This window comes from Pyrgilauda ruficollis, unplaced genomic scaffold (assembly GCF_017590135.1).
Source record: "Pyrgilauda ruficollis isolate IOZ18807 unplaced genomic scaffold, ASM1759013v1 scaffold39, whole genome shotgun sequence".
Taxonomy (NCBI): domain Eukaryota; kingdom Metazoa; phylum Chordata; class Aves; order Passeriformes; family Passeridae; genus Pyrgilauda; species Pyrgilauda ruficollis.
In genome coordinates this window covers 1,724,504-1,750,865 of record NW_024525378.1, presented here as the reverse complement: position 1 = coordinate 1,750,865, position 26,362 = coordinate 1,724,504, and the positions used below count along the sequence as shown (strand labels likewise).

The 26,362-nt window shown below is 37.2% G+C and overlaps 1 protein-coding gene across 1 annotated transcript in view; it reads left to right on the top strand.

Moving 5' to 3' along the window:
* The window catches only part of GABBR2 (gamma-aminobutyric acid type B receptor subunit 2), a 454,172-nt gene that overhangs the window by 285,086 nt on the left and 142,724 nt on the right, over positions 1 to 26,362 (top strand). The window contains exons 10-12 of the mRNA XM_041476645.1: positions 10,692 to 10,772; positions 13,802 to 13,952; positions 14,434 to 14,566. Coding sequence (XP_041332579.1) covers positions 10,692 to 10,772; positions 13,802 to 13,952; positions 14,434 to 14,566 — 365 coding nt within the window. The remainder of the gene's footprint in view (positions 1 to 10,691; positions 10,773 to 13,801; positions 13,953 to 14,433; positions 14,567 to 26,362) is intronic.

The window sequence follows — 26,362 nt, the reverse complement described above, 5'->3', positions numbered from 1 at the left end:
ATAAACCAGCCTGGATAACTCAAAACTGCATTTCATGTACAGGAAAAATCTTAGGCAGCTACTGTACAAATCATAAGACAGGAAAGAGCATAGAATTTGCAGGTTTGTATGAATGTTCAGCACTGCCTCAACTCCCTTATTTTGTATTTTAGGATGAGGACAGTGGGAATTCTGCCTTTGGGTTTGACCCTGAATCATGAAGAATGCTCTTTATGAGCTATAGTGTTTTCACAGGCCACCTGGTGTAATGGCAAGAATGGTTATTCAAGGACATAATGAGTAGCTGAGATCTAACACACATAATATGCACAGCAGCTGCTGCTCTCCTGTGTTTTCAGGCTTGGTAACTGTGAAACCACAACCTTTAAATAACACCCTCTTAACTATGTAAAAGTTTAAGGATGCAGTACATAAGGAAGAAGCCAGAGCATCTTGGTTTAAAGCATCTCAGCTGGAGCAGAGCAGGCACAGCCGTCTGGGAGGCTGCTCAGCCTTCCTCTGCTAGGGGAGGGGGAACACAGCCCTGAGAGAAGGTGAGGGAAGGCCCTAATTATATAATCATAGGTATGCATCCAAATGGGCCAAAATGGAGTTTATGTTTCTTCCCTGCACGGTGTGAGATCACCAGAATGCAGGCATGCCTTTCTAAGTGAAGGGAAAACTGCCTTGCTGGGAGGTGTGATTGCTGGCATGATCCTTTGGTCAACACATCTTCTGCTCTGGGAGACATTTTTATTTCTGTCATGTTTTGCACTTAAGTTTGGTTTTCATTTAAGTTAGCAAGAGCTAACCAGCCCTCAAAAGGAGAACTGCATCATGCAGCTCATCCTGTACGTCTGAGCAGCCGCCGAAAACACAGCGGCAGAGACTTAGCAGCCACGTGCAGGTCAGCTGAAGCTGTCCACAGACCAGGGCTACTGTCAAACTGCTGTGCTGTGCATCACCACACTGACAAGAAAAGCCTCTCTGGGAAAAGCTAACCACATCAGGCTTTCTAAGTAACTGATGTGGGTTTTTAAATTTGTTTTGTCTACTGCAAAAAATAATTGATGTTACACATTGAATTTAGAATTTCAGTTACATAAGTAATGGGCTTAGGTAGTTGTAGCAAAACATTTCTTTTGGGTGTGCACATGAAAATCAAATGAAATGCTAGAGTTTTAAGCATACCAGAGGAGGAAAAGGTCACCTTGATCTCCTTTCTCATTCAGAGTATGTAGCTGGGCTGGTGTCAGGGTTATCCAGCTCCCTGGGGACCCTGTAATTCCTGTCAGGATATCTTCTATCACATTATCTGTCATATTTGTATGGAAAGCTTAAATGCTGAGCTAGCAGATGGAAACTGGGATTAGGTCACTGTCTTGAAGTGTCCTGATTTTTAAGCTGCATGTGTACTTTACCCTGGTAAGCCAGAAAAGACTGACAGCAGTGATATTCCCAGTTTTTTCTTCCCTAAATGACACTGCTTGGTGGATTTGATTTAAATTCATGAGTAACTTTTGGCGTAACTGAAAAAAAAAAATCTGGTAATTTCATAATGATTTAAACCTTTCTTTTGCCAGACTATCCTCACAGTGCACACTGTGCCTATTCAGACTGAGTTTCCAGGACACCAGGGACATAATAATTGCATTTATTCCCCTTGGATGAAAGATGTGGATACACTAATGCCCTGTCGTCTTGGGTTTCTTTGGAAGCACCACAGATTTTCAAACGGATGCACTGCACTCCTGTGGTTTGCTGTCCCTTACCTTTGAATAAGTGTAGTGTCATGGTGCATTTTGAATTCTGCCTCAAAGTCTCTGACATTTCAGTGCTCTGAAATCAAGCTCAAGAGGCAAGAGAATGTGGCCACCGCCTCTCTCACTGCCACCTCCACACCCTGTCTCCAGTTGTCCCTCTCCCAGAGGGACTCTGACAGATGGAGCTGCTGCTGGGCCCTGGGCTGCTGCCAGAGAGGCTTCTCTGCAGATCAGTGGTATCCATGTCCAAACCTGTCACTGCCTGGATGCCCTTTCCAACCTGGGAAGCTCCTGGGAGTTCTCCTGGGAAGTCAGCCCAAGCTTGCACAGGCTGATTCGCTCACACACCCCTACAGAAAATGGACTAGTATATGACACAACCAGTAATGAAGTTATCATTTATTAATAGAGCAAATGTCTTCTCATGATTGCTGCCTGTAGTTTTATATGTACAATGTTATTTCCCATCGTGAATTCTGAGTCAAGAAAAGCCTGCTGGCTTTGGACTCTGCCAGGAAGTAACTCAGAGTGATAAATGTTATAAATATCAATTTTTGTAGACCATTCTACATTTATATAAATATTAATATTAATATTAAATAAGACATGTATAATTACATCATTAGACTTTAAAGAATAATTTATTTTGGCAAATAAACTGCCAGAATGATAAGGATTTGCATTCTCTGAAAAGAGAATCAAATAATCAAATAATAAAAGACAATGAAAGTAGAACAGAACAGCCCTTGGCTAGACTAAGATATTGTAGTTATTGCATATCCATGTATCCTAGAATATAAACACACCATATCCACTTGAATATATATTTTTATCTTTTAACTTACTTGCTAGAGTTGATTCAAATTACTGACATAGGTTTCAGGTTATACAGTGTGATATCAGTCAAGATTTTATGCTATGATTATTAAATCCAAAAAAAGTGTGATCTCATGTACAGCCTCATTTCAAATGATCAAGGACTTTATTGAGCATCCTAAGAAACAGGAACTTCTATTCAGACGAATTAATCTAAGCTCTGTTCACTTGCTTCAGCACAACTGTTGTTATGCTTCATGGATTGTCTGCCTTCATTTCTTTATGTTTGTTTATACCTTTCTCAGTTTCCTGAATGAAAGCTATAATGATGGTGTTAACAATTCACATTTGTAGAAATAATTGTTTTAAACACAGTCTTTATTTTTTTATTTCATTATGTAGCTCTTTCTTTGATGCATAATATATAAATACCTAATATTTGTAGGTGTTAAATCCATATGAACTATACTACTACATTTCTATTCAGGGCTAGAAGTCAGTCTAACAAACCAAGAGACAGAAGTATAATAAGGAAGGTGAAAACAAAGTTTAAAAAGAATCAGTAAAAATAATTTTTGAAAGCTTATAAAAATGCAAATTCTTGAAATTTTTATAGAAGAATCTTCTTGGACTGCAAAATTACGAAATACTTTTATGAGATCAGGTTACTTAATGATATTTTATGTGCTACTGGCTTGCTCTGTCCTTTTGGCAAAATACTATTATTAACATAGTGGAATACACCCAGGGTTAAGACTCCTTAGCTTTTATCCTGACTCTAAGGATATCCTGTTTGGCCTTTGTGTGGTCTGACCTTTCTGTCTGTTTTGCTTTATGGATGACTGAAAGATTTATAGCCAGAGAACTGGCTATGAGGAGTAATTATCACTTGTTATATATACTGCTTTCATAACTCAAGATTTCCTGCATGCTGTGTCTATATGTTTCCAAAGCAATGAAATCTAGGATTTCATAAATAAAATACATAAATAAAACCTTAAATGAAGGAAATAACTATGCAGCAGTTAAAGATGGAAGTAGCATTTCTTAGGGCAAAACAAATTTTAAACCCCTAATTACAGAGGTAAAAACTGTCACAATTCAAATCCTTGCAAAGGTAACATGTTTTTCTTCCTTGAGTCTTTCTTTTCTGGCAGCTTCTGCTGAAGAATAATCTTCTATCTGACCTGACATTTTCTTCCTTATTTGAACTGTGATTCTTAATCTCAGCATTTTTGTCTTTAAACAAAGAAATGGTTGCCTGCAGGTGAATGAGAAAGGTTTTGCTCATTCATTATTTATAAGCTTCTATTGTGATTCTTTTTTTTAATTGGAAACTTTCAACTGGTGTTGGTTATTGCTGATATGTGATAAGGATAACTGAAAAGCTTCTCAGTCCTGTCTGACAAGGACATATTATGAAAGTTAAGATTGCATTAATTTGCTAAGACTTTCTACATGATCCACAACAAGAAATGTTTCAGTATTTATTCTGAAGGAAATTAGCTTTCCTGACACTTAGCTTCATTCATTATTGTAAAGGCATTTGAGACAGCATTTCCAGTTATTTGGTAGATCGTTATTTCAAGAAACAGCTTTCAAAACGAGTGAGACAGGTAGGGCAGGTTAGCAGAGACTTTGCAGGCAATTTGCGCAGGATTTATTGAAACATGGGAAGTGTTCTGAGCTTTGGCATGAGTTTTCAGCCTTCAGCTTAAGTTTTTCACTGTTTGTGTTTGGCCAGTCTTCTTTCCCGTGACTTGCTCTCTGTGCACTCTTGGCCACAGGATTGCTGTCGCTCAGTGCAGCACATCATCTCTTCAGGAGCCTGCCCAGGAGGCAATAGAGGGAATGAGAAGGAAGACCTAAGACCTGTCAGTGACAAATGATTGCTAGGTGACTGGCAGCGTAAAGTGTTAAAGAAAAGCATTCACTCTTTAAAAGGGAGTGTGGGCAGAAGCTAAATTGGAGAAAGATAAGCCTCAGGACACCATAATGTAATGTGTCAGAGCGCCCTTCACTCTGCGCTGAGCCTATCAAGGAGTTGCCAATAGCTTGCTAATGGTGAGCTTTAAGACAAGTCAGATGTGTCTTTGAAAGTGTCAGTACTTGTGCAGTGGCATGATTTTTCATTCACATCTAGGAGACTGATTTGAAATTTGAGATTAAAATCTGTCATTGTTTAACCCCAGTCAGCAGCCAAACCCTACAGAGCCACTTGGTCACTTGTCCACCAGCAGGACTGGGGAGAGAATTGAGAGGATAAAAGCACAGAATTTAGGGGTTGACATAAAGACAGTTTAACAGGAAAAGCAGAAGCCATACACACAAGCAAAGCAGAACAAGGAATTCATTCACCACTTCCATGGGTAGGCAGCTGTTCAGCCATTTCCAGGAGAGCACAGCCCCATCACATGTAACATTTACTGGGGAAGACACATTCTGTCACTCCAAATACCCCCTCTTTCTTCCTTCTTCCCCCACTTGATATGCTGAGCATGATGCCATATGGCCTGGAATATCCCTCTGGTCAATGTCCCTCTGGTCTCAAATCGCCTGTCCCGGCTGTGTCTCGCCTCAAGCTCCCATTCACCTCCAGCCCCTTGCCAAGGTGTCAGTATGAAAAGCAGAAAGGTCTTGACTCTGTGTAAGCCCTGCTCAGCAGGAACAAAACCATCTCTGTATTATCAACTCTGTGTCCAGCAGAAATCCAAAACACAGCCCTGTATTAGCCACTGTGAAGAAAATTAACTTTACCCCAGCTGAAATCACCAGAAAATCTTTCAAATTTTAGAGCCATTCTCCTCTTCAAGTATTTCAGGTGCATACGGACCATGCTTAGTTTCACCTGTTGGCAAACTCTTCCAAAATTCTTCTGAGAGCTGATGACTAAGTATTCCCTATAGCTGCCAGCAGTTCTGTTGAGCTGTGATGTATGAATAAGGAATAAGGCTCAGAAACTCAATGGTTCTGTTGTAGGACAAGGTTTAATAATATTGGTTCCTGAGACAGGCTGCTGAGTGCTGATTATGCAGCAAGATTTTCTAAAAGGCTAAGCTTCTAATCACTCCCACTGAATTAGGATGGTTAAGCAAAAGGGGCATCTGGAAGACAGTGGGAGAAGGGATTGTTAAACCAATGTCACAGGAAGCTTTAAGGGAGTGCAGTGATCATTTACTGTGTGGACAAGCAGGAGAGGCTGTATAAAAAAATATTGAAAAGCTTTTCAAGGAGGAGTCATAGAGGCAGCATCTTTTGCGGGCATGGTTTTTCAGAACAAACAAAGACCTAGGTACTTTTTAGGCTTCCAGCTATATGTAATATTATTTTTCTGCTGCTTCTAAATCAAGCAGTCCTCTGTGTCCTCTAGATGAGAAACCTCTATGACCCTTAGTTATCTGGAGAACAGTCCACGCTAAGTTTGTTAAATTTACTTTAAAATTTACTTCATATTTATTGGAAAGTGAATACTCATCACTTGCTCATATTTCTCTATGTCGTTTGCATGGAATTCTAAGAGCTGCAGTGACATAAGAGTGTTCTTAGTAGTGTCAAGCTGTGGTAAGCTATAATGAGCTTTGAAATCCTTAATCTTCATTTGGAGCCAAGTGTTTTGGGCACTGCAATGATGTTAGTACAGACATGTAGTTTGGCTTTATGGTAGCACAGACATAGTTTTTACATTAGTATATCCAAGCAGACATATAGGAGTTAATGAATGGATATGAATATCATTATACATATTTTTGAAACATTTTAGGATACGGTGGTTTTTCTGAGAGGCCTTTATAAGCATAAATTGTACTGGTGCTTATACAGATATAAACATTTTTGTGTTGGCTTAACTGCATCACCGTGAGGGTTATTTGCAGTCAGACTGACATAACTGAGGGTGCTATTAGCTTAGTTATTAGTTAGCTAAGCTATTAGCTTAACACTGAGGGTGTTATTAGAAGCAGTGTCGTTGAAAGTGAGACAGCATTGTCTACATAGAAGAAAATAAAGGAAATCCATCTGTCCTGTCTCTTATGCATTGCAAGTGCATTTCTCTCATCCTTAAACACTTTCAGTAGAAACTGTCTTCATGAGGTGTGAATAAGTACACTTACAAAAATGTGGTGAAAATAGAAATTATGGCATATAGTGAAAGGAACTGAAACTAAGAATAGTCTCATCTGGAAATTCTCAGTGTAAGTGGATAACAGTCAAACTGGCAATCATAATACTGCTGTGCATTTTGGTGAGTTCGTTTCATTCAGCTGATATCAGCTGCAGGATTTTTTTTTTTGCTTTTATTCAACAAGAACGTGTAACTATCCGATAAGCTCCTGAAGATCCTCTGTACAAACTTTGTGAAATGTGAGCTAATTAATTAAGTGGTAGTAAGTCAATTTGTGTGGAGTTGCTTAAAGTGGGCTATAAAATTCTGTAATAAAATATGTAGAGAAAAGCATTTCAATATACCTGTAAGAGTATCTAATTCTTTGTTGGCAGAAGGCTTTCATCTTGACCATATAAGTAATCCCTTCTGTGACAATTAATTAATAATAAGGATTGCTTATAATTCCATGAGAATTATAGGCATAATTTACAGTCACATTTTTCTGGGCAAGTTTTATCTAGGTTGGTTAATTTTTATACTTTTTTTTTCTCTGTGAAAGAACAGCTTCAGATTCAAGTTCTGAAATTTCTTCACTCCTGTCATGCTACTGACAAACATTATCTCACAACTCCAGTACATTTTCCCTCATATTTTTCTTCTGCATTTTATTGTGAGCTTCAATACAATATCTCCATTATGATTACGGAAAGATCTAGTTAAAAATAATAGAAGCACTACAGAAAGAAGCCAACATCATATTCTGAATATTCTGAAAAGCACTTTGTTGGTGTTTCTTTGAAGGAGTTCTACTCTCTCCTGTCCTTTTGTTGTTCACACTCAGAGGTTTGACAGATATGAGCTACATTATACAAATACTATACTAGCTTTTATAATTCAGAATTTCCAAAGGCAAGTGGAATGGCATAAAGAAAAGTGAGCCTGCAGTCCCATCCTTAGCTGTATTGACCTGTGCAAGAAAGGAGAGCCACAGTCCTGTCTCCTTGCTTCCTTTAATTAATATTTGGAAGTGGCTTTGTCACTGATCAGCACTTGTGCTTGGGGATCTGAAGAACCAGCAGCTGTAGTTGTCCTTGCTGGGAGAACAAAAGATCATAAAAAACCTTTTTGTGTCTCCCCCTCAGCACCCCCTCTAGTCACATCATAAAATGGATAGTATATCCTTCCTCTCAATAAAAGTATGTTTTATTTTCTTCACAGACTAATTTCCACAGTTGTCACTACTTTAAGATATCAAATATCTTTATGACTCTTCTTGACTTCAATAAAATGTGGCATGTCCTCTGTGAATTGTCCTTTCCTGTTGGTAAGGGACAAGGCATTGATCATGTGGTTTCCTGATAGTAAATATTGTGGGTTTTCCCCCACATTCTTGGGTTTCTAAGTCCAAAAATCTTGCTCTTCAGGCTGCCGTGGAAGCTTGTTTCATTGAATACTGAGCTCCATTCCTACAAGGGTTGGCTCCTGGTACCAAGGCTAGCTAATTACAGGACAGGCACATTCTCAGTGTTACTTCACCTGTGAAGGAAACCATGTAAGAATTTATAAGTGTTGAAAAGAAATGGTGTCATCTGTCACATGAAATAATCACAGAAAAACTTATTTAATTTCAGTACTGTAATCAGACCACAGATTTTCACTGGTTTCTGTACATGTTTCTCCACCTGTTATGTGCTTCCCACATCTCGTCTAGTCCCAGTAAACTCTCCATACAGAAATGGTTGCAGAGCAATTACTCATTTCCCTTCTATGCTCATCAGAGCTATGAGGCTTCAGCCTGTTGCTGTGAAGCTGGGGCTAGACCAGCACCAAGGTGTGTGTCATCCCCTTTTGCTGTCAGGAGATGCTGTGGACTATCTGGTATCTAATGTGCCCACTGCATATCAATATGCAACCTGATGTTTTTCTCTCTTCTCTCTGGGTTGTGTTTTGATGTTCTAGATCTATAGATAACAGCTGTCATGCTACAAATACAAATGGAAGTAGATTGGTTCTGTTTTTTGCATTAACCATTTTAGCTTTTAGAGGACTACTGGGAATATTTTATTTAAGATTGTCAAGAATTGATTCTGTATCTATTTTACAGTGAATGTTCAGTCTGTGACAGAAATTATAAACTTATCTTAACTTCTAAAGTGTGTGATGCCATGTGGGTGGGCTTTGTGGAACTGCTGCTGGACACCAGGGGATTTTGCTTTTATTCCAAACTAGTCTTAGGTCCATCCAAGTGGATCATGCTCATGGGAAAGGCAAAGTCTTCAGACTGCAAACTCCGTAAGTCTTCAGAACTGCAAACTCCAGCTCTTGATGGGTGTGCAGTAAAACGCTAGGACCCTCTGTCAGATTTGCAGCCCAGCCTACAATTTCTTGTAGACAATTTTAAAAATATAACACTAGATATAACAACATAACAATAAAAATAGTAGTTTGTGTTAAGGAATTTTTTTGCCTCCTGTGAGCTCTCAGATTAGTATTGGTCAGACTGTTGATTTACTAAAATGGAGCTAGATGCTCTATTCAGCAGAGCTGAACAGTCAAAATCACTTTGAATGAGAAAGGAGAAAAGGTTAATGTGGAGCTGTTGGTTGAAATACAGTCTTTCCAAATGTGCCATCTAGCTCAAGATCATCAGTTCCCAAAATCAGTGTCACAAATGGGGTCATGAGCTCAGAATTTAAATGTAAATTGGGTTGTGCATGCCCAGACAGAGAGGCCTGAAAGGAAATTTTTGTCTCTGCTGAGCCAGCTCTTTACAGTTGTGTGCTAGGGTGCCAGGATGAGTGAAGAGAGGAGAATCTTGACTCCATGTTTCAGAAGGCTGATTTATTATATTATGATATATATTATATTAAAATGATATACTAAAAAATATACTAAAAAGAATAGAGAGAAAAGATCCTTCAGAAGGCTGGAAAGGACAGGAGAGGAATGATAACAAAAGCTCCTGACTCCCCTAGAGTCCAAGCCAGCTGACTGTGATTGGCCATTGATTAGAAACAACCAACATGCACCAATCACAGATACACTTGTTGCATTCCACAGCAGCAGATAGTTATTGTTTACATTTATTTCCTGTGGCTCCTCAGGAGACAATCCTGGCAAAAGGATTTTTCAGAAAATATCATGGCGACAGCTCTTCAAATAAATTTTTAGCCAATGGTTAATCTTTAGCCTGTGGTTTGTAAGTCTTATAAAAATGTAAAAGTTTTAGTGTAAAAATGATAATTCAGTAAGCTCTTGCACTTCAAAGCCATACCAAAAGCTCAACAAAAATAGCAGAAAATAATTGATGCCAGATGTTATCAGCAGTGTGGGATAAATGCATGTCAGAGTTCCAGGTACAGTGGCCAAGGCAGCAAACAAACAAATTCCTCTATCTGCATACTCTATTCTGTCAGGTACAAGAAGGCCATAGATGTGAAGAAAGTCCCAAAATACCAGATAAGACTAACTGTAAAATTTTAACTCAAGTGCATGTTGGCTTTAATTGTATAACAGAGTGTGTTTTGCAGTCAGGGTACTAATGAGTTGTTAATTCGCACTCAGAGTAAGAGATCTGATTCCCAGCATATCTGCTAACTGGCCAGTCTGCTCCATACTGGCTGAAGCCTGTCACCATCACTCTCCTGGGAAATACTTCAGAAAGCAAGATGTCCTAGTTGTTTAAATGGGAGGGAAATGTGTGATTTAATTGTATGTGTTCTCCTAGTAAAAATATCCTGCATAGTATGAGCCAGTAAGAAAATGTGTGGTCTTTAAGCTGGAGATGACTGTATCCAATAGAAATTTCCTGATTATGTAAATGAGTCCTTAAAAATGCTTTACATTTCTTTCAAGTACCAGAAATGTTTATTTTAATGATGTTTGCTGTCTGGCATTCTGATTTAATTATTCATGCCTTATTCTTTCATATTTCTTTTCCTTTTGACACACTGTCAAAAAAGAAAAATCAGTTAAATAGTTGAGAACATGTGAACTGCCATAAACAATCACTCTTGTTTGTTTCTCCGCAGAACAAAAAGAAGTAAAGGTGGGAGAATACAATGCTGTGGATGACACATTGGTAATAATCAACAACAGCATCAGGTTCCAAGGTAGGAGACAAAACTGGAAAGAGGCACAAGAGTGACACGGATAGCTGTATGTAGTTTGTAAGACTGTGTGCTTTTAAAAAACTGTTTTAGATTTTTAATATCTGTAGAAAGTAAAAGGGAAAAATTCTTTAAAAAATAGAATTCTGAACAGAAAATTGCAGTGTTTTGATATTGTGGACTTGGTTTTTATTCCAATGATAGGGCAAAATCAAATTTATGTGTGTACGCAAATGTTCTTTGATATTTCAAGAAGCATGTTCTTCACCAATGAATTATGTTCTATTTCATCCCCATTTCCCACTCCCCCAGCTCATCTCACCTGAGGGATGCTCTCATGTTCTGTGTTTGCAGACATGAGGAGGAGGTAGTTGTTTTTCTTTGTTTGTCTGTTAGGTAGTTAGAAAATAGGTTTTCAAAATACCAATGCTGGATTTAACATGGCCCATGGGAAACAGGGCCAAAGAGGGTTTTCAGACCAGCAGCACTCTGAAGATCTACAGCAGGCATATAGCATTTCTTGCTGTATCTTCCTGCATTTTTTATCCCATGCTGCTCCAATGTAACATGGGGATGTTATGGCCCTCAAGTAGCTGGAGTGCAAGCATATCCATGGTTTGGAGAGCCTGTGGTCATGGCAGCCAGGTGTGAGCTGAAATGAGTTTTAAGGGGATCTCCTGTTGAATACAGGCATATATGTTCTTTTCAGAGCTAAAATTTAAGATTTAATCTTAAGCTCTGCTATGGTGCAGTTCAGTGAGAGAAAGTGAAGTTGGCTTTGTGAGTTCTGTGTGGTTTTCCCCTGGGATTGGTGAAGTGGATGATCATCAAACTGTTGTACCGTTGTACTCTACTACCGCTTTCTCCAGTGTCCCAACACCCAAGGTTTGCATGAGCATGGGTGGAGTTTCACTGAAGTGATCTAATTCATGACTACTTGCCCATCTGCTGGAGCTGTCCACCTTTCCTTTTGATATCGTTGCTGGACTTAAAAGAGCACAGATACACAAACTTGTCATGTGTCTCCGGGGAATGAGGCTTTGGAAATGAAGAGTGGAGAATCTGTCCCAGTTGCCAAAGTCTGGGAAGCAGCAGATTATTTTTGCCACAAGGAGGAACTAATGATGTGGTTTAATACTGATTCAGTCCATTAATTTCCAGAGAATATATGAAGTATGAATCAAGTTACAGGAGACAGCATTTCTTCATAAATTCTCGCCTTTACAGACAGTATATGATGGGGAAAAGTCTCTGTATGGTCTTTTCTCAGGACAAGACTGCTAGGTCTTCTTCTGACCACATCTGAAGGTGATCTTTCCACTCATAACCTGTCTTATGGTAGCCTTAAGATGTATTATGTGACTCACAGTGAATCTTTTCCTTTGACTCATCTTAGCTTTTCATTGAGACAGTTGGACATTGAATGTGGAGGACACTGACTTCCAGTCAGTGGAATCCTAGTAACTTTAAGTATTTAAAAAAGAGAATTGTAAAAATGTTCCTGTTTAAACCATTGCATAAAATTCCACAGCAACAGGAAGCAACAGGATTGAATGCCCTGTGCACACACAAGAAAATAAGTTTTGTTTTCTCACTGTGTGTTTATATTTAATAAATACAAACCATCAATATACTCTGTGGAGTGTAGAAACAGTAGGGTGAAGTTTTATTTTTTAGTGTTAGTTCTTTTAAATCAGGCATATGTTTTATTGGGTTTTTTTCTTGCTACTTGTCTAATTTATGAATTTCCATGGGGTGTAAATGCATGCAATTGTGGAGGGAAAGAGGAAAATCTCAGGTACTTTTCTCCAGTATTAAATCAACAAATGGACCCTTCACTGCCACCTTTTTGTAAGCATCTAAAGGACTTTTTTTTTCTGAAAAGTTGGGCATAAAGGCCAAAGGATAGCATGTTTCCATGGTCTGAATAATTTCAACTTAACTCTTAAAGGTAAAACTATTTTATTGTGTAAATCCTTGAATACTCTTTTAGATGCAAGGCAGAAGAATGGATGTAAAATTTAGCCATGGCAGCTGCTGGTCGGGTACTCACAGTTCCACTTCTGCAGCCGTGCTGTGGAAGGAGCTGCTCAGCCCTGTGGCCCTTGCAGTCCCATCGGAGAGCTGATGCAAAAGGACAGGCTCAGGAACTGTAGGGCACACAAATCTGTTTCTGAAGGAAGACAGTGATGCAAAAGGCCTTTTGCCAATCTCCTGAACCAAGGAAAAAATTAGTAAGCAGGTGAAATGGAGTGTGGGAAGTTGGGGATGCAGAGCTTTATTGCAGTTGTCGGAAAGTGATTCTCCTCATTAAACAGAGAAGCCTTTAATTAGTTGGAGCTGACTGCCGAAGTACACAGCTTTAAACATAGTTTTTAAGTTGAGACATTCAAATCCATATCTGCAAAGTGGATCTGTCCCTATAAAACTTTTTCTATCCATTTTTCCGTATTGTTCCCTTCTGTAGAATCCTGAGGGCACCAACAACTCTCCCTTCCCTCCTCCCAGGGCTTCCCCCACCATGCCCACAGCCCAGGACCACATTTCAGCCCCAGGGCCATCAATCCCTGTCCCAGTGATGCTACACTAAGGCTTGTCTCCAGACAGGCTGTTAGAATTTGCTCTGGCAACAACAGTGGGCACAGAAATGATGCTTTCTGTTTTCTACTCATTGCTCTGTCAATTGTTTCAGAAAAGCATAACCTCCTGGTAAAATTTACACTCAAAGTATGCATTTTAGTGTTTATTTACTTTAAAATGAGGCTAGTTACTATGTATGGGGTTCTGCACTTGGGTATGGTTGTGTCTTTTCTTCCAAACAGGATATTTACCTGCTCCAGAAATGCAAATCTTCATGTCAATCAATGTGACTAACATATGTCTGTCAAAGTCAATGATTTCATCAGCTACTGATGTGGTTCACAGTTGCTAAGTGTGCTAATTCAAGGTATAGTACTTAGGTGAGGCAAAGTCTCTTGCAGAGACTATACCAGGTTGAGCTTTACCCTTTTTTTTCCTTCATGCAATTCTAGGAGTTGAGCCTCCGAAGGACAAAACAATTATACAAGAGGAGCTGCGCAAAATCTCCCTGCCTCTCTACAGCATCCTCTCTGCCCTCACAATCCTAGGAATGATCATGGCCAGTGCTTTCTTGTTCTTTAACATCAAAAACAGAAATCAAAAGTAAGACATTCATGTTACTTCTATCTCAAATTCTTTTGTATTTAATGCCGTGTTTGTAGAACCAGTCATGTAACTATATCTGTCTACATATACATGTAGGGAAAATGTAAAACTGTGGAAAGGTGGTATTTTAGAACTATTTAATTGAAATCACTGGGTAGTATACTCACATTGAAACAGACTGTATTTAAATTCTTTTATACTGTCTGAAAAGTGTAATTTACTATTTTAGGTTTGACTGTCTGCTAATAACATTAACCCTAGCTAATTAATCCATCAGTAAAAGAGGTCTTTTTACTAAGCATTCAAAAACCTGAAACAATGCTAAACTTCATAAAACAGCAAATACTGTGCATGCCTTTATGTTTCATGGAATTATAGAAGAGTTATCTCTTTGCCTGGTTACAAAAAGCTCTTTATTGCTCTAGTAGCCTAGCAGTAATATTTTTCTCTTTAATGCACTATCACCTTTTGTCCATAGACTAATAAAGATGTCCAGTCCCTACATGAACAACCTTATTATCCTTGGAGGGATGCTTTCTTATGCATCTATTTTTCTTTTTGGTCTTGATGGATCCTTTGTCTCCGAAAAGACATTTGAGACACTTTGCACAGTAAGTAATTCTGTATATTCCAGTTCAATTCTTGTTGAATTCAGTGTTAGAGAAAACAGAAAATGCAAACAGAAAAGTTCAGTAGTTGGATGTGTCATTCCATTAAATCACTGATTTTTGTAGTTATTTTCTGGGACCAAATTCTAAAAATGTACGAAGCTTCATTATGGTGGTGGTGGTGGTTGTTCTTATTATTGTTATTGTTATTATTATTATTGTTTATTATAGAAAATTTAAAATGCATTGGGATTTGATCTCAGACTGAAAGTGTAGATGTGTATATTCTTGCCTTGAAATAGTATCTAGAAAGATGATTTACTAAAGATGATTTTTGTGTTTGTAGCAGGACAACTTGTAATACCTGTAAAGCTACTTCTTTATACATTCCATATTATTTTAAACTGCATGGCTGCTGCTTGTCTAGATCTCTTTAGTCAGTCTCTTTGGCTGATTCTCCAAAGACTTCTACTACTATTTCCAGGCAATGCTATAAATTCTCACAAGCCTAGATCCATACATTCTAGTTAAATCAAAACAAGCAACTCTGAAACCAAATTACATACGTCTGCCTAGAAACTTGTCTTAATTGTTCGGTGTTATATGCATTTACTCTGACTTGCAGAGAGGTCTTTCCAAAGAACGGATAGGGCAAGAACTTCACTTCAAGGATACTCCTTCCAGAAGCAGTACAAAACAGTATTTAAATTTATCCAATATATTCTCAAAAATTTCTATGAGTCTGCTTGACCTGTTGCCTAAAAATATCACACTTACTCAGGAGTTACCTTCACTATCATTTTGATTCTTCTTCACATCTCTAGAAAGTTGCAGTTCACAGCACCTTTTGTTTTTAGGGGTCTGAATTTCTGATGTCATGACTGGCAAGAAAGGAATTTTACTTCAAGAGGATAATTCAAAGCATGAAAGTTGGATACCTGAAGTTAGTTGATGCAAATACATCCCAATATGTCAACTGAAGCCCTCTATACTGACTAGAATCCTTATAGAAGTGAAACACCATGTGATATTTTTAGTTAGACCATTTCAAAACACTGGAGATTCTGTAGCATATGCCAAGATGGACTAGAAGACATATTGTGGGTGAATATACAGGATTATCTGAGGAAAGTCTTACCTTCCTTAGCTGGGCCTGAACACAGCTGTCTTTCAGACACCTAGACTTTAGCAGCAAAGCAAAGGAGAAGGAAAAAATATCCAGTCTTCCTACAACTAGAGCGGTAATTCTCAGTACAGCTAGTAGAAAGAGATACTTTAAAGATTTGAAAAGGATGATTCTGTTCACCTCTCACAAACTAGTCTATAACTCTGTGAATACAATGGAAGGAAGTGGAAGATGACATCATCTTTTATCCAGGAATTTTCCCCTTTTTTGTGGAATAGCTTCTGATGGAGCAGAAGTGTCATTAGGAATCCATTGTTGATGTCAGTCCTCATTCTTTTATCATCATCCATTGCAGAAGGATCTAGTGCCATGGGACACAATTTTTTAGTCTTGATGTCTGCTCACTTTTGAGGGGCTTTTGAGTTCCCTGCCAGGATGCAGGCCATTGTATGACTGGGCTACAACCCCTCTCTGGAAGCAGCCATGCACTGCTGAACAGAAGGAAAGTGGGAACCAGAGGTACTTACCAGCATCTAGCTGTTCTAGGAAACAGATTTCCAACCAAATGTAGCTATATAAGACTAAGTAAGACTAAATTTGAGTTCTGTTTTACATGTGAAACAGTTCAGCCTTAACTCTGAAAAATGAATCAATGTCCAAAATCCTCTTCCTCTGAGGTAGAACATTTCTCCTGATTTTTCTCTAATCTGCCTCTCAAAATGTAATCACTAGTCTCATTTTCTAAATGCAACCAAATTTAACTGTGGGCCGCTTATTTTGTCTAATCCTATGCATCTCTTCCTTTTATTCCAATTTCTATCTGTAACATTATGTTAGGTCTGTGTGTCTGCCATAGAGGGATAGATCTTCACTTGAGTAAAACACTTGACTTAGGTGACCAATAAAATAAAGGGGTGGGGGAGAATGCTGTGTCTTAAAGCCAAACTTTGATTAAGAAATATCATCTCACACCTTAAGCAGAGACTTAAATTTTTTTACATAGTTAAATGCTGTATAAACATATAAATGTTTATACAACATTTAACTATGTAAAAAAATTTAAGTCTCTGAGCAGAGACTTAAAAATTTAATCTCAGAGCAGAGTCTGAGATTTCTTCTCAGTCTTGGCTTTCCAGGTTTTCAGTCCAGTACAGAAGCATTTCTGATTGTGTTTTCCTGTGCATGGCTACTGATGTATCTTATGAACCCCAGCTCTGTTAGCAATTAATACTACAGTCATAGATGCAACAAATCCTTCAGCAGCCACCCATTAGGAAGGTTTTTCCAACATCCTAAAGCAATTCTTTGCTTTAGGATGTTGGAAAAAGAGCAATTCATTAAAGCAATTCTTTTAAAATTTTTCCTCCAATTATATTCTTTTAAATGGGATAGCTTATGCTTCTCTTAGATATCATCTCTACATGGCTACCATTCACTGTGGCAATGCACTTTCATTGTATCTAGAAATCTCTGAGTAAGTGCTGGGAAATTCATAAATATGTCAGGCAAACACACTTACCTGGTGAATAGCTCTTGTCTCTCTCCTTCTCTCCTCAAAACATCCACCAAGGGCTGGGTACAGAGTATACATTTGGCTCCATGTCATGGACATCCCTATTCCCATGTGGGAAATGTGCTTCGTGGTTTCATAAGGTCTGCGTTCAGATACAAGTGCTTATAGGATCAGGCCAGGACAAATCTCTCTTCATCATCCATCTCCCTTGAAACGCATGATTTTGTTTACTCCTTCTAGCCATGAGAGATTTAGTTTAAAATTCCCATTTTATTTCAGACTATGGCTAATTCTTTAAAATAAGCAGTTTCAATTGAGAGCAATCATAAAAAGCCATTGAGACAAGTTGTCAGGGTGTAACTGTATCTCAGACACAGAGAAGAGCCATATGTCAATGAAAGGAGTTATTCTTTTGAGCAGTAAAACTTTTCATTCAAGTTTTATAAACGCATGCAAAGCTGTAAAGCTGCCATTAGTGTTATCCCCTGTCTAAACCAAGTAATCACCCTCATTGTCTTCTGTATTTCAGAAGAGATCTCACCAGAGTAGCAGTATATACACAATAGCCAGTGTACTTAACTGGATATGTTGTATATGGTCTCTGTTTAATTTTCTGACAATTTTTGGACAACCTACAGGAGGTCCTTAAAACTTCTGTTTACTAAGGTGCTCCTGCCACAGGGGATTTGAAATAGGTGGTCTTTAAGGTATCTTGCAAACCAGGCCATTCTGTCCTCAAAAAATTCAGGAAATGTGGTTTCCAAATTGTAAGTATTACATTCAACTCTGTTGGGTTTTTTTCCTCTAGAGCATGTTGTTTGCAGTGCTGTTTGGAGGGTGAAATGCTTTGCAACATCAGCTCTTTTTTTGCTTTTCAACAATTTATGCCTATATGTGGCATATGCCTAAAGCTGTAATATCCAAGGACACTGACACATGACCCAAAATTATACCAGTAACACCTGAAAGGTTTAAAAGATTTATTTGCTAAGTTGTACTACCACTTTCCACTCTGGAAGGCACTGGGTTTAGGAGGAGGTGGTCTGTAAGTTATTATGCTGAAACATAGAAACAAGTGTTACACATAGTTAAGAGTCAGCGAGCACTTTAAACATATAGTAAAATAATATGCTGAATAAGGGTATTATATTAGTCTTTAAAATTATAAATGTGGACTCCATGACAGAGTGATAGAGTGGATAATTGATTCCCAAACACACTCATTTTTATCTTGGTATGCCCATTTTCTATGGAAAGGTAATCAAGTATATTTAAATATATAATAATTCTGTATTTTCACAGTAAGAACTCATAATAGCAAATGTAACATAATTTAGTTCCATGTCAGAATTAAAGATTAGGTATCATATTTTATAACTCCAATTACATGGAATTAAAATTATCCAGAGCAGTGAGTTCTGAGAAAGTGGTCAGTGTATTATTGAACCATTAGATAATGTCTTACTTAATAGCAACTTTATTGGTTGCATAGAAAAAGAAAAAGCAATACAATATTTCATTATGTCCATATGTATGCCAAAGTACAAAGAGTTTTGGAGAGAGAGAGAGAGAAGGAGAAAGATTTATCTTTGTTTTTAATCTCAGAAACACCATGGTATCATGGCAAAAAAAAAAAAAAAGCAAAAGACGTTAGAAGTAAGGGTGTGAAATGAGACGTGATGCCAACTGGAAAAATGCAAGCAAGTGGAAGCATATTTGAAAGCAGTCATTATATGGAAGAGAGAGACTCAAAATTAGCAATGCTAGTGACATATCCTATGAATAGAGCTTAAAGTGACATACTAAATAGAGATACTTAAAGTAGAGAGAATATTAGATAAGATCATAACGTTTAGACTTCTGTAATACACTCCACTGAGAATTTCATGATTTACATTTAAGATGAGTAATGTCTTTCCAAGTTGGAACTGCTATTGAATAAAAGACTGCTATGGTCCTGAGGACAACCATTGTCTTCTCTGTTATGCATCTTCCTCAAATAAGTAAATCTAATTATTAAGTTGGGGCTGAAGATGGTTTAAGTACTCCACGTTGCTCTCACCCATAGTTCCACAAAAAAAGGGCTGGTTCATTAGGTAGTAGTAGAGTGAACAGCTCTTCTCCTCAGTCTTGCTAGTTCTGATGTGTAGCAGGATTTTCTCCTGGGGAGTGTGCTGCCCTGGGTCATTGCAGTGATTGGGAAGGGTCAAACAATCTGTCTTTATTAATTGAATATAGGGTTCGTGTTTTATAGGAGATACCTATTCTGCAGATGGAAATTGCCTTTCAATATCCTTTACACTCCAAAATATTCTTCAAGCATGTCAAAAAAAATATAAGAGGATTTAAGTCTTGCAATTTGCATAGGCACTAACATAAAGCATGCTTTGTCTTGTTCATCTCACTGGTTGGCATCATTTGTATGCATTGCCAAAGCTAGACAGACGTTTTGTGATTTCAGGTGGTCTCATTGAGCCTGGTGAGTGTTTTTGCTTGAATAAAGTTAAAAAAAAAAAAAAAAAAAGAGAGAGATGAAGGTTTTTGCACACTGCAGGCTGTGCTCAGGCTCTTAGATTTCAGTTGTTTGCTCTCAGCCATGGTGTGGACATTTGGAAACTCTTTGCACAGAAAGAAGAAACCAAACAGTCTGGTGGGATGGAGAGACAGAAAGAGAAAGGAGAGAGTACAGACCACTGACAAAGTCCAGCTCACTGCTACAGTGTATGTGTGACTACACAGAATTTGTGTTTTTCTCAGAAAAAAATCTTGAGGACATGTGCATTCATGGCAACAGTAGATGTTTATACACCTTATATCTTCTCAAAGGTGCCTTTTAAAATGTGACCTTTAAATGTATCCAGACATTCAGAATTCAGATGCACTTAGCATTTTCAACTAGTATTATTCTTAATTATGGGTCCTGAACACTTTTGACTCTGTGCCTTGCAACAATGTGAAAGGCAGGTTTTTTCTTTTTTACTGTTTCTTTTTTTAATATTCTTATATCTGCCATTCTGAGAGAACAGCTAGGCAAGGTGGAACTCCATAGTCCACATTTCACCCTTTCTAGGGGAACCCTGAACCTCTGAAGGGTGGGGATTGCCATGTGGTTATAAGAGTAGAGAGACATCCTGAAAAACACATCCAACGGAGACTTATAGACTGTAGTGAGGAACAGGGAGAAAAAGTCTGTTGTGAATTGTTGTGGATTGGGTTCCTAGGGATGGAAGCAGGCTGCAGGGTGGGGGGATGGTGGGCAATTTGCTAAAACTCCAAAAGCTGGCTGAGTGCAGCTCTAAAAGGAGAGACTTGGCTCTAATGGTAAAGCAGGGAGAGGGAGAAGAAGTATGAGCCTTCTGTCTTTTTTATTTCTGCTTTGTCTTTGCTTGCCACTTTCTATTTTCTCTGTTTAACCAATTTTGAGACAACAGAGCAAAAGTAAAACATGTGGGCAACACCACCACTAAAGCTGTGGTTTTCTCTGTGGACAAGAGGCTCCTGGACTAGACCCCGTGCTACCAAATAGCATGTGGCCTTGATACTTGGATAGCAGTTGATGATATGGTCTTATTCATGCCCTTTATGCTCTTCAGGCATTCCCCAAAACTCAAGGTTTTGTTTTGGCTTGTTGTGGGTTTTATTTCTTTTTTTCTTTTTTATTTTTTTTTTTTTTTTTTTGGATGGTGGAGGGGATGTTTCCTGTCATTAGACTTTATATTTACCTAATCCTTTTGCTCAAATTGTTTACTTTTGGCCAGGAATTTAAAAGAAAATCCAACAGACAGACATTCAACTTCTATTGAACTGCAAAAGGATTTAGACCTCTAATCTATTTCTTTGTCTCTGGAAACCAGACCTTTGTTTGTGTTTTTCATCTGGCCTTTTTGACTGTGTGTGTATTCTTCAGTTTTCCTACTTAATTGTTTAGCTGTTAATTTTAATCTTCCTTTTCTGTATAATCACTTTCACAATTGTTCTCACTGTCATTCAGTCTGAGACTGATCTCACTGCTGTTTAATTCAACAGCAGTTCTGTTACTGAGTTTAACATGAGTCTGATCAGCTTCTATTTTAGTAAATGACATTTTCTTGAGGGTAAAGAAATAAGAGTACAGACAAAAGTTATAAGGCTGAATACATCCTAGAAACAAAATTGAGTTATATACTGAAGCAAATACACCACAACCTTGCCAGAGATTTATTAAGGTAATATTTTTAGAAGGTTTTCCTCTCCTTTAGTGGAAACAGCAGACAGTTTGTAAAGCCCCCTTATAGAAACAGGAGAAATGATAACATCTTTTACACTACCCATAGATTAACTCTGAAAAATGATCTAAAGGATATTAAGAAATCACTACAGGGGATCTCACAGCATGCTATGAACCTCTGTATTTAATTTATGTGAAAACAGCAGGATTCAATTCTCTAACATTATTGCCACTTATGTTTTACAGGAATCTGTGCTAGTGCCACACAAATTTTAAAAAATGAGCTAAAAGTCATAAAAATTTGTCAAAAATGTCTGATATAAATGAGAAAATTATAATTCAAAGGGATGAACTCATTCTTTGGGGTCTGCTTGTGTTCACACTGTCAATTTTGCCATCATTAATAGAAGCAGAGCCATAACTCAGTGAAAACTTGTCGAGATGACACTTTTTGTTCATCATAATTATCCATTATGTCCCCACTTTTCTAAGAAAAATAGAAGGTGCTTAATTTCTAACTCCTGCATACTACACAGAAATCAATGCAATTGTCCACTTAAAGACAATTGTGCTCTCCAGGACTAAATGCACAGCATGGTTTATTTTCACATTTGTTCCTTTTAAGTACCTAAATCTAGTACTGAGATGCCACCAAGCTGCTCAGCAGTGATGCTCAGCTGCAGCCTAACCCTGCGGGCACTGCTGCTTCTACCCAGGGTGTGTGTAGAACTGGCTCTTTATTGATATTCCTTAAGTGAATCAGTCCAAGTCTCATAAACAAAGCTGGAAAACAGAATGTCAAGTCCTACAAAAGAAAGATTTGCAAGTTTTATTAAAATAAAAAAAAATAACATCTTGAGGTGGGGGAAAGTATGTTTGCAAGAATCTTAAACTTGAGTGATTCCTCTGCAGAAGTATAATTTAAATGTTTTACTGAAGGAGTTCTTAACCAAGTAGTTTCACTATGTCATTGAAATAACTGTTATTTAAAATAAAAAAAGTCACCTAGAGAAGTGATAAGAAGTTGAAGCTTTTAACAAAACACATGAAGGTTCTTTGTGCTGATATTTGGGTTTTTTGATTCATCACTCTGACTCTTTAATCCCATTATCTTTTTTCACTTGAGTTTGGCAAACTGGATTAACATAGTATTAATAAAGCTGCATCATGAAAAAACAGAGTGTGTAGTGTATTCAGTTCAGGTGGTTATATTTTTTTCTTTCAATTTAACAAAGCAATAAAATGCATCACTTGCTTGAACTACATTTTCATGAACTCAAGACCTTCCCAGGCATTCCTTGTTGGATTACAACTGTGTTGTCTTCTGAAGGCATAGGCAGTGGTGGTCAAATAAAAGAAAATAATGGAACTCCTTGAAAAATTAAAGTTTTAACTTTTCATTAATTCGGTTATTTTTCCAATATAACATTATTTTATAATTTTAAAATTTTATATAGAATTGAAATTATAATAAAATAAAATATTTAAAATTAATTCAAATAATATTATTGTTTACCTGAAAGTTAGCAGCACCTAAAATGTTGGGTTTATTTGTAAGCTTCATTCTTAGAATATATAAACAGAGGTTTTTACTTCTTTATTCAGAGTGTTTCTGGCACCTTCCCCACTTAATAATTTCCCCCTACTAACTCATTGTTTGCAATAAGATGGCTTCTTTTATTAATAATGAGTGGTAATATCAGCTAACTTTTATGTCTGTTACACAGACTTATAATTAGTTACCACTCCACCATTCCCATAATGAGATGATGGGAGAGACTCAGATAGATTTGTGTGAAGATATCAAATAGCAGCAAATATAGACTACCCAGCACAAGCTCAAGGTTGAGAGGAAATAGGATTGAATTCAAAGTAGTGTTACATAAGACTGTTAACCTATCCGTGCTTATTATGTGGCAGAAGAATTGTCTTGAAAAAGTAAATTGTGTTTAGCAACTTATGGATAGGTTAAAAACAGAGGGGTTTTACTGCCAAAGGAAAATAAAAAGTAATGGTCCTATGAGATGCAAGGAGCATCTTGTTCATAGATCAAGTGACCCTTAAGCTGAAACCTAAAATATTTGTTTAAAGTTTAATATTTGACGAAGGCAAGGGGTTTTTTTTTTTTAATCGTCGTATCTGTTTCAAGTCTGGAACCTTATCAGAAAGATCTCTTTCTTTGTGGAGATACTTTCAGTGTTTACTGTTTGTCAACTTCTATCCACCAGAAAAATGTTTTCTAGGTTTTTTTAGTTATCACAGTTAATGCACCTGTAAGAGCTTCTATCAGGTAATTTATAAAAAGAAAAAATTCCTAAATGATGTTTTTAAAAATTGACCCTAAAGCAAAATAATGTAGCACCTAAAAAGAGAGCAGACATAGGAAACTTCATTTTACTGTCTGTGTAGGATACTTGATTGCTGTATACCAATTATATAATTTCCTTTGACACTTGCATATTGTCTTTGAATTATAGAAAACAAATTATTTTTAAGACATATTCAAATAGTCAATTCAGTCATAAAAAAAGGGAACCAAGACATATAAGCCGATAATTGCATGTAGACCATAAAATAATTGAAGTCATCAAGAATTTTGTAATGAATTAACCATTTAAGAAAAAAAGAAAGAATTTTTTTCAAGTTTTGTGTCTATTTAGGAACAGGTATTTGAATGCAAGTTCTTGTCTACTGAAGAGACATTTTCCTGCTTGTTTGATGGGTTCTGAGGGAAGGGTGGTTTTCTTCAGCTTCTGGCCAAACACAACGTTAAAAACTTCCAACATGAGAGAATTGCTGATCAACTGTACAACATCATGGTCATGCTCTGCAATTACTGATATTTTTATCACATTCTTTTAAATGAGTAGGATATGAAGGTATAATACATTTAAGAATATAAATGAGCAGATATAAGAATTTTAGAGACTTTTGCTGTTTTCTAAATTTTTCATTTTGCCAGCTGCATTAATGAATTATAGCAGATGAATTTGAGGTCATTTTCGACAAAATTAAAAATTAATTTTTCATCTGAAACTTACCATCTCCTTTTTAGCAACAATGATCTCATTTTGACAAAATCCTGGTATATTTAAACTAAAATTATTCCGATACAGACAGTAGTTATGTTATTCTAATACACACAATCCTAATCAAGGATACATAATTTTTTTTTAATCAAACATGCTAGAAATAACATTTTTCTGAATATTGAGTTAGAAACATATTATGAGCATAATTGAATTTATTAGTATTCCCAAGAGACAATTATTGTTTCAGTGAGAACAAAACAGAGTCTTATTAGAGACACAAAAATACCATGTATCTGTTTGCCAAATATACCACTAAGCTGTTCACAAAAGAGCTGAATACTTATTAATAGCAGCAAAAGGACTGAATGCTAAGTATGATTATTGATGTGAAGTCAAAAAAAATGTAACTGGCTAGTATGAACACAATGATATGAAATGTATTTTTTAAATCCATCAGAGTTGATCTAACTGGTTTTAGTGAAGTATAATGCAGGATAATGGCTAATCAGCAAAGACTTGAAAAATAATGAAGTTAAAAATAATGCTTTGCTGGCCTAAAATATCAATTCCTTTTTTTCTATTTTTTGTTTGTTTGTTTGTTTAGTGGTTTCATTTTCAATATCATATTCAAGAATGTCACAAAGTGGCAAAACTCCTGTAGTTTGAATCTAATCACGATTGTTTTACTGCTTTTATTAATAGCAAGATTACCCAGCAATGAGTCAACATTCAGGGTCATTATCAGCAATGCAACAGATAAACCACAACATTAGATGCCACTGAGTCATTAATATATACATGCAAATATCCAAACAGTCTTCTATGCACAATCACAACATTTTCTAATGATAAGGCTCATGGTGCTGTGTGCACTTTTCATGGACTCCTAGAATGGCTTGGGTCAGAAGGTACATTAAATATCATCAAGTTCCAATTCACGGCCATGGGCAAGGATGCCACCCATTAGACCAGGATGCTCAAAGCCAAATCCAGCCTGGATTTGAACACTTCCAGAGATGGGACATCCACAACTTTTGCTAACCTGTTCTAGTGCCTCACAACTCTCACAGTGAAGAACCATTTTTCTCTTACTAAGTAATTATTTTCGGCCATGTGTGTAGTATTTATTTATTTATTTTCAGGAATTGCAGTAATTTTACGGCTTTATCAATAGTTTTTGAATGTGTATATGTCTATTTTTTCCTTTCCCTGCCTTTATATCAAGACACTAAACACTATTAAAAATCAGAATTTGTTTTCCACAGAATATTTTGTGTAAAAAGATGGTGTTTTGGATACAAAAATGGAAATTCTGGAAAAGTTTGGAAAGGCAAAAAATAGCATGTATTTAGATATGAAACATTTAGGTTATTCTTCAGGTTTATCTTAGATGTCAAGTTTTAAATCTTACTAGAATGCCTGGTTTCTCATCAATATGCATATCCTGAAATTACAAATTAAAAATCCCAAACTCTCAAGAAGTTGGATGTAAAGCAAGGCTGGTTTCTAATGAAAAACATTGCCTTTAAGTTCTGTAAATAATATTTCCCAAATGCTTTCTTAGAACAGCCTAGTTTCTCTAAATCAAATTGCCTTTTTATATCACAAAACAGCTCTGCTGGCCAAGCATGCATAGTCAACATGGCCAAAAGAAGGCTGGCTTTCCCTTTTTCTAGCTTTCCTTTCCCTGTATTTAGCCATTGTCTCTCCCCCAGTTTTTTCATCTGCAAGGTAGAGTACTTTGGTTTTTTACTTCTTTGCTCAGTTTTGTGCAGTCTCCCTTTTTATGGGCTGGTGCCTGTGGAGTCTCTAGAAGGAGGATGAGATTATTCCTCCTCCTTGTGATTTCTCAGGCTCTCAGATCCAACTGTTGGCTTCCAGCTCCGTGCTGTGCCTCTCACAAGGTCTTCTACCTGCTATG